Raw genomic sequence first — 9,236 nt, forward strand, 5'->3', positions numbered from 1 at the left:
ATCCACCTACCCACCCATCGATCCATCCATCGATCCATCCATCCATCCATCCACCCATCCATCCATCCACCCATCCATCCACCCATCCATCCACCCATCCATCCACCCATCCATCCACCCATCCATCCACCCACCCATCCATCCATCCATCCATCCATCCATCCACTGGCCATTTATTGCATGTGAATGTGGGTCAGGTACTATTTTTAAGTCCTGGGAAATGACAGTGAGTAAGACAGGCTGCCACTGCCCTCATAGAGTTGAGGTAGCGGAGAGGCTAGGACATAGACCAGGTGCCAGAGTGAGTACCAAGGCTGGAGAGGAGACACTGACCAATAGGGAGACATGTGAGCAAAGCACTGAAGGAGTAGGCATGGACCGGAAGAAAGTCCCAGGTAGAGCAAGCTCGCAGGCCCTGAGGCTAGAGCATCTGGGCACATCTGGAAGGATAGTGAGGAATGGGGAGGGAGGGAGAGAAAGGGGAGCCTTGGAGTGTGCTGGGGCCGCAGTATGGAGGCCACAGCAGCGGCCCTGGATTCACATAGGAACCACTGGGGGGACAGGAGCAAAGCAGTGACAGGAATGACTCTGGCCTCTGTCTGGACAGCCAGGAAGGTGGCAGTGGAAGTGTAAGTGACCTCATCCCAGAGCTATACTGAAGGTAAAGCCAGCAGGATTTGCGATGGATGAAACAGGAAGGTAAGGGAGAGAAACCGAGGTCAATGCCCAGCTTTTGGACGGAACAACTGGAAACTGGAGTTGCATTGACTGAGGCAAATAAGCTGCTGGAAGGTGGGGAAGGGTCAGGAGTTTGACTGGGACACGGGAAGTGAGAAGCATGAGCTGCTTTGCAGACACTCAGGGGCGGGTGGCGAGTGGGCAGCTGGGTGTGGAGTCTGGGCAGAGAGGCAGGCGTGAGAGCCAGTTAGAGGATGGAGCTGGAGTGGACGTGGCTGGAGAGGGTCATCCCGTGTGCATGCATGGGAGACCTGTGCATCCCAGAGAGGAGCACCTGGGGACAGAGCCCGGCCACCCCAAGGTGGGAGGTTACAGAGACAAGGAGGAAGCAACAGAGGAGAGGAAGAATTGGCAGTGAGCGGGGAAGAACTGGAGATGAAGGGGTCCCGGCACCAAAGGGAGATGTTTCAGGAGGGGAGAGCTTGTGACCATTCTGAATCTGGCCAGCTGCTCCTCCCAGGCTGACGCCCCAATAATAGCAGCTCATCACATAGCCCTTGGCCAGAGGGCCGTGGCACGTGGGCTGCCTGACCACCTCCAAGCGGCCTGCCCTGCACCCTACACAGGCCGACAGAGGGTGTGAGCCGTACTGTGCGGGGCGAGGAAAGCTCACTACCTGGGCTCTGAGCCCAGACTGGCTAGTGCCCCCAGCATGGCCTCTGTGTGCTCGTACCTGCACGTTCTACCCCACCATAGAAAACAGAGGGCTCAGAACGAGGGGCTAAGGAGCCCAGGTTCTTCCCCCTCTGCCTAACTGACTGCATGAGCCTGAGCCTGACCCCCTGCCTCCATGCTGGGGCCCCTGGGGTAGACCATGCTGGTTGCAAAGCTGGGAGGCCAGCTTTGAGGATCTAAGGGGCTGTGGAGACTGGGAGAAGTGGGGCTGTGCTCCCCAAGTCCACTAGCCTCTACTGGTCTCCTAGAGTTCTTGGGGTCCACCTGGGCCTCCTTTACCACACCTTTAACCCTTCACAGATCTCACCGGGAAGCCCATCTGTGTCGTCAGGGACAAGTTCTCTCTGGCCTCCTTCCCTCACTATCTGATGGAGATGCCCCACATCTCTGTCCCCATTGGCGACCCACAGTCCAATCAGGAACCCCAGCTTTCATCTGGAGGTATTTGAACGAGATCCCTCTACCTTGGGGTTACACCTTCCCCATGGGCAGCCCGCTTGGGTGGGTGCCTGAGACGGAAGGGCTAATGTTCTTATGCCAGTGGGTTATGGTGGGGGCCTCTATTTTTCCCCTCATTTCCTTGGACATCTGCACCTGCATTAGCCCTCTCCCCCCAGGTACTAACAAGTGCACCCCTGCTTGGGTTCGAGTTTCTTCTGAACGAAGCAGAGGACAAGCAGACTTGGGCAGCAGCCTTGCGACAGACAGCTATAGACAGGCCCGATACTGGAAATATTTAGCAATGTAGTTTTGGGCACCAACATATCATCTCATCAGCACAGAGTGTGCTGGAGCTCTGTTCCAGGGGCCTGTGCTCTGGCAAGCCTCGCCCTTTCCATTACTAGGGTGTGGGAAAGCGGGACGGTGGGAAGGGAGACTGAGGGCCAGACAGTGCTGGGATACACAGGTTTGGAAGACACGCTGCCGTGCCCTTGAACAGCCAGTGCAGCCGTGGTTCTGTATTTTAGTAATAGTGCTTTGCCCAAACCTCAGCCCAGCTTCAGAGTCCCAAAAGAGGCAAAGCTACAGTGAACAATATACAGCCAGGTACATTCTCCACATAACCCCCTCCAGCACTCTGCACACCCATCCACACCCAGCCAATGAAGTATCCCTGCTCCATCCCCTCAAGGGCCCTGCCTCTGCTCTACCCCTTGCAAGGCTGGGGAGGAGAGTAGACCTCCCAACATGCCTGCACCTGGGGTGAGGAGGAGAGCCCAGATGTGGACAACAGGATCTTGTCCCCTCCTCCCAGAGGCCTGGAAGAAGGAGTTGAAGGAGCTGGCCTCCCGGGTGGCCATCTTCACCAAGGAGAACGAACTGAAGGACAAGGAGGTGGGTGCTGAAGAGATGAAACGGCCCCACCCTGTCCTAGATGCTCCTCACCAGTGGGTCCTAGCCAGCCCTAGAGCACACGGTCATCTGAGGTGCTGTTGGCCTGAGGGAGAGGGCTGCAGTGAGGGCTCAGGAGGAGAGCATGTACCTGGTTGAGGAATCCCAACAGCGTGGGAGGTCAACTAGTGGAAGGGGTGGCTCTCCCAGTAGAGGGGTCCGGCTCTGCATCTCAGGGACTGCAAAGTGCGGGACAGCTTGAAGTCAGCAGCAAGGGTTGAAGAAAAGGTGAGGCAGGAATGTGTTTCATTCTGATCGCATAAGGAGCAGAGAATCACTGACTCAAGCAGGGTGGGGGTGATCTCATGGGGGCCTTTTGCTGCTATCCCAGTAGAGATAATTGGGAAGCAGCCTGCAAGTTGTTGGAATTGGTCCTAGGACAGGCCTGGCTGGGCCTCGGTGTTCTTAACTTTAAAATGGGCAGAAGGATACTTACTACCAGTCTTACTGGAGTTGCAGGGGTAGAGGACCCAGGTCTTGTATCCACAGTCCTGACAAATAAAAATGCCAAACTGTGGGGGAGGTGGGGGGTAGCTGGGGGGGCAGTGAGCTAGGAGTCAACATCAGTGGGGGCCCTACCACAGGATATTGTTTTCAAATCTCAATGGACTGGGGGGAGGAGGGGCAGCAGGGAGTGTCTGTCCAGGAGGATGCATGAAGACCACCCAAGGTCCACTAGGGCAGCCACATTCAAGGAAATTCCAGAACTACAGGAGAAAGAGATGAACTAGGAGAAGGGTTTAGGACAGGATGGAGTGGGGGTGGCCTAGTCAACATCCTGGATCCTTGCAGCTGTGATGCTGGGATTCCAAAAGAGGCAATGATAGGCACCCCAGGGTGTGACCCAGCGATTTTCTCTTCCCTCCCCTACCTCCCCTCCTCACCTCTCCCCTCCCCTTCCCTGCCTGCCGAGTCTGTCTCTCTCTCTGACACTTAAGCCCCAGCAGGAGGAGGAGCCCCAGCGGGAGCAGGGAGCCAAGTACTCGGCTGAGACGGGGAGGCTCCTCCCCACCTCCACCAGAGCCCTGGGCCGCCACTCCTCCCGCCTCGGCCAAAGGAACTATGCTTCGGGGAAAGATAAAGGAGTTCAGACCTTGATCCTGCAGGATCAGGAGCTGCTGGTAAGGCCCTGGGAAGGCAGAGGGCAGGCCCCACAGAGGCCCTGGTCTGAGCACAGCCTGGTGGCACCACGCCCAGGCCCATCCAAACCCCAGCTGGGACTCCTCAGACTGCTCCGAGGTGTGGCCTCTCCCAGGGGTACTCACGCCTGACCTGAACCCTCTGGACTTGGGGCCAGGACTGCGGGCTCCAGGCTCTAGCTGCCCCTAGACGTCCATGGCAGGCTCTCCCTCCCTGTCAAGTCCTTCCCTCTCGGTCTATCCAAATTGGGAGCATGAACACGTCATCGTGAAGGTCTAGCTGAGCTGTGGCATTTGATGGGCTAATGAAGGGATGAGAAGCGTGGGGATGAAGGCCCAGAGTGACCTAAGGCAGGCCCAGGGAGCCACATGCCGCAGCCTGCAAGGCCGCCCCTGTGTGGCTCCTCATACCCTGAGATACTCATACTCCACATACTCTGTGCTATGGCAAAGCGCAAAGCCCACCTTCCCCACAGCCGAGGTTCCCCTTCCTGGCCTGAGACGAGCCCACGTCTCCTTCCATGTGTTACGGCATTGAGGTCCCTGCTGAGATGTCCGTGTCCCCCAGGGAAGGCAGCGTCTGGGCATCTCCCCCGTGACCAGCACTCTCAAGCCTGTGCTCCCTTTGGAGTCCAGTGAAGTGAAGAGGATAGCCAGGGCCTGAGATCCTCATGGCACAGATGGGGAGGCTGAGGCCCTGCCAGGTGCCATTCTGTGGCCCAGGTCCCCAGAGGAAGCAGCAGAGCTGGGACTGGAGCACAGTACTTTCTCCACCTTAGGGCGGCCTCACCTTGCCTGGAATTAGGTTCTCGGGTCCCATGGGGAGGGGGCGCAGGGCAGGTAAGTTGGATTGGGAGAGCAGCAAAGGGCTCAGGGGACAGACCAGGGGAGGGACCGCTGCAGTGGGTGTGTACATGGGGGTGGGGGTGAGCCCCGAGTGGCACACACGTGGGGAGCGGCCAGCCCAGTTTCCACTCTGCCAAGGATGCAGACACTTGCTGGGGACTGACAAGCCCCTCCAGGTCCCGGGGAGATGGGCCTGCCAAGCACTGAGGGGACCCCACTTTCCTAGGACTCCAGGGGCTCCACCTCCCACCACGGGTGCCGACTTCAGCCCACCGTAGCCGCCGCAGCCGCCGTCTGCCACCCTGCGCAGGGGTCCCCCGTAGCCCACCAGAGACAGAGCTGGATCTCTCTTTTCTTGGCTGGAGAATGAAGGGGGGAAAAAGTCCAGAAGTAGCAAAGATGCCAAAGGCTGAGAAAGCTGGGAGCGAAGTGTACACGCTGCTCTGCAGAACGGAGCCCCAAGCCAGGCCCTTTGCAGCGCAAGCCAGGAGGTTTGCAGTACAAGCCAGGCAGCTCACAGCACAAGCCAGGCCTGGCCTTCAGGCTACCCGCTGGGGCCACGTCACCTCTTATCTAACGTCTCCAGACTCTGAGAGCTCCAGGGAGGGGAGGAAGCCCCTGGGGTCCTTGCAGCTCCCACACCAAGGACCCAGGGATGCGAGACTCGGTGCGTCTCCAAGCCACTGATGGGCCACTTCTGACTTTGCCTTCCCAGTGAAGGACTTTGGGGTACAACCCTTCTAACGGGGACACAGGGATGAAGGCCCACCTATGTGATTACGAGGCTTAGTTCTGTCACAGTGTCCCTGAAAGGCGTCCTCTCTTGGTCATGAATTCCTCATCTGTCCCGTGAGGACCTTCCTCCAGGGTTCTCAGACGGCCCCTGGAAAGTGTTAAGTCCCATGAGGGTGGGGGTTTTGAGGAAGGGGACCCAGTGTGGCCAAGCTGTGGCTGTGGGAGGCCCTCAGAAGGGCAGAGAGGGTCTGTGCTGCAGCTGGAAGGTGCCACAGGACTCGCTGACCAGACCCTCTGCCCACAGGTCTTGGAGCTCCTGTGTCAGATCTTACAGACAGACTCCTTGAGTTCTATCCAGTTCTGGCTACTCTATGCCCCACCAAAAGGTGAGAGCACAGCTACCTACCCAGGGTGCCTGGGTTCTTTTCTGAGGTGGATGAGGAAGGGCATTTTCTGCCTCTGCTGATTGGATGACACTTGGCTCCCACCCCAGGGCCTTCCACCTGGGCTGCTCCTTTTTCCTTTTGGGAGTCTCAAACTAACCTTTTCCACCTAGGCAATCTCACCACTTCCTTCTCGCCATTCCTCAATATGACTCCCATGAGGGGTGGCCCTCCTGGGTGGTGCAACAGATTAAAGTGCAGCACTGCGAGGCTACTACCCCCAGCTACTTCAGCACCAGTTCGATCCCTGGCCAGGGAGGTGACCCACATGACACCGCAGACCTCTCCTGTCTTGCCCACTCTCCCCTCAGCAGTGTACTTCATTAATCTGCCTGTCTGCTCCCCACTCTGTCTTTGGTGAAGCCTCTCAGGCCCCTGCACCTCTGGCCTGTACTCCAGTTCTGTATGCATAATTAAATAAACCTTTAAAAAAAAAAAGACTTCCATGAGGGGGTCCTTCACACCAATCACACACAGGCCTCAGCGCCCAGGAGGGAAAAAATCCAAAGGCCGTACTCCATACTCAACAGACTCAGCCTTCATTCAGCATGGAAGGAAATGCACACACAGATGCACAAACACACAGAGACATGCTTATGTACACGGACGCTCATGGGCACGCATGCAGACATGGGAACAGTGCGTGTATCTGAGAGGGTGAGGAGGGATGAGGGCCCAAAGCTGAAGAAGGCTTCCTGGATGGGAAACGCAGCGGGGGAGGGGAGACAAGCGGGGAGAGAAGCCTCCCCGAGGTGGGGTGGGTGGGTAAGTGCGGTGCTGTGGGCCAGAGGGTATTAGGGACAGAGCACACGGTGCTTCCACAGCAGGTGAGGAGCAGAAGCATTGGGTGTCCTGTATGCTCAGGCCAGGGGAGACGCAGGCCCTCGTCACCTGTTAAGGCCTGAATCAGAATGGGAGCTGGTTAGAGAAAGCTGCCCTGGGCCAGGGCTGGCAAGGGTCTGAGCCCTGTGTCTTGCCTGCTTCACCTAGGGAGGGGCTGGGGCCTGGGTCAGCCGCTGAAGACTTGTCCTGGCTGTCTTATAGAGAAAGACCTGGCACTGGGGCTCCTGCAGACGGCTGTGGCTCAGCTCCTACCCCAGCCACTACTTTCTATACCAGCAGAAAAGCTGCTCGACCAGCTCCAAGAAGTACAAGAATTACAAGAAAAGCAGCCAGCACCCTCCAGGTGGGCTGAAATCTACCCCCATCTGCCCTCCTGTGTCCAGAACAGCTTCCTCATGCTCAGCCACCTTTCCTCCTAGGTGAGGTCAGCAGGTCCAGGGAAATGAGCTTGGTGCTGGCCACAGTCTGGGCTGGCTGAGCTGGCCCCAAGGAGGAGGCCCTGGCGCATGCAAGGGGACCCTTCCCCTCTGCCTGTACTCTCTGAAGACCAGACCTGACTGCTGGCTGGGGGATGCCTTGGGGCTGACCTGTGTCTGTTGTAGCCAGTCAGGGCTGAATTAGCCCCATCCAGGCCTCCAGAAGTGCTGGTCTTTGGGAAGACAGAAGTAGGCATGAAATGCTAACAGGGCAGCAGTACCTTTCTGCCAGGATTATGTCTGGAGGGGAAAGAGAAAGGGATGGTCCAGGAAGGCCCCACAAAGCAGATGAGTCAATCCTGAGTGTTAGCAATGGAGCCAGAAATATTGGCCACCAGGTTCTTACCTCTTTCTGGTCCACAACCACCCACAGAGGCAGTATGATCTCCATTTTACAGATGACAAAACTTAAGCTCAGGGAAAGCTGAGTGATTGCCCCAAGTTACTCAGCTGGTCAGCGGGTGAGCCATGCCCAGCAGCACTCAGAGTCACCAGGATCTTATTAAAAAATGCAGAATGGACCCTCCTTGATGGTGCAGCGGGTTAGGATGCAGCACTGCAAGCTGGCTGCAGCCGCTTCAGTGCAAGTTCAATCCCTGGCCCCGGAGCTGACCCACATAGTGCAGCAGACCTCTCCTGTCTCGCCCACTGCTCCCCTCAGCAGTGTACTTCGTCCATCTGCCTGTTCTGCTCCCCACTCTGTCTCTGGTGAAGCCTCTCACCACCCCTGCACCTCTGGCTTGTACCCCAGCTCTGTATGCACAAATAAATAAATCTTAAAAAGCAAACAAACAAACAAACAAAAAAACATGCAGGATCTTGGAGAATCCTAGCCCAGCAGGGAGGGGGTGAACACGCAGCAAGTGTAGTTTTAATAATCACCCAAAGAGTTGTGATAGAATTTGTGGCACTCAGCTGGCATGGATAGGACTTGAAGTTTGATGAGAGGGCTAGGGAACTTCAGAAATAGAGATGGCGAGTATGCACGCTTTAGGGAGTGCTGAGTCTGGGGATGGTTGGAATAGGGGTGGGCGTGGTGAGGAGGGAGTGGGTGCTCAGACTTGTTGAAGATTAGAGTCTTTGCTCTGGCCTTGAACGTGGCTTTCTTTTCCATTCTGAGAGACCAGGGGAGGCTCAGGAGGAAGTCAGGCCCCACTGTAAGCCGCCTTCCACCTGTAAGCTCAGTTCCACTTTCCCCAAACTCCCTCACCCAGAGTTGGAGGTAAGACAAACTACACTGGCCGCAGAGAAGGGCTTGCCAAGCATAAAGCTGATATAAGATATAAGAGCATGATTTGTGCTTGTGCATGTGCTTCTCCCTAAGACAGCAGAGGACGGGGTATCCACTCAAACTGGGGGGTCCCTGTCTTGGAGGAAGCAGCAGGAGCAGAGGGTGTGGGGCAGGCAGGTGCAGGGAGCTCCATCCCACTCCTGGGACCGCAGGGCCTGGGCTTCCTGTGGCTGCTGCAAGAGAGGGCCTCAAGGTAGTCAGGACCCTGGGCAGGGCTGTGGCCGCTGGAAAAGAGACTTGCTGGTCTCCAGGAGGGGTGACACCTCTCAAGAGTGCCTTCCCTCCCTGCCCTGCCCACCCTGCTACTCTGCTGCCATGTGCGCCAGCCTGACCTTCCCAGCCTCTCATTTGTGTTGGTTATAGTCAATCCCCGAAGAAGATGATTTCACCATCGGTACCAAAAAGCGAGAAGCCAGGTGAGTCCATGCAGCAGGTTGTGTTGGGGATACCAAGGCCCATCCAAATTGGACTACTTGGGGGGTTCACCCTGGAAATGGGGATCTTCCCAGAGAAGTTCTTTTTTCATCTGTCCACCCATCCATTCATCCATCCATGCATCCATCCATCCATGCATCCATCCATCCATGCATCCATGCATCCATCCATCCATACATACATACATCTGTCCATGCACTCATGCATCCATGCATTCATCCAT

At 56.8% G+C, this 9,236-nt stretch overlaps 1 protein-coding gene across 1 annotated transcript in view; it reads left to right on the plus strand.

Annotated features, from left to right (window-relative positions):
- Positions 1-9,236, plus strand: part of TBATA (thymus, brain and testes associated) — a 12,777-nt gene that overhangs the window by 2,124 nt on the left and 1,417 nt on the right. The window contains exons 3-8 of the mRNA XM_004680801.2: positions 1,714-1,854; positions 2,669-2,748; positions 3,744-3,926; positions 5,830-5,911; positions 7,013-7,154; positions 8,942-8,994. Coding sequence (XP_004680858.1) covers positions 1,714-1,854; positions 2,669-2,748; positions 3,744-3,926; positions 5,830-5,911; positions 7,013-7,154; positions 8,942-8,994 — 681 coding nt within the window. The remainder of the gene's footprint in view (positions 1-1,713; positions 1,855-2,668; positions 2,749-3,743; positions 3,927-5,829; positions 5,912-7,012; positions 7,155-8,941; positions 8,995-9,236) is intronic.

Source organism: Condylura cristata, unplaced genomic scaffold (genome assembly GCF_000260355.1).
Source record: "Condylura cristata isolate star-nosed mole 26May11 unplaced genomic scaffold, ConCri1.0 scaffold00011, whole genome shotgun sequence".
NCBI lineage: Eukaryota > Metazoa > Chordata > Mammalia > Eulipotyphla > Talpidae > Condylura > Condylura cristata.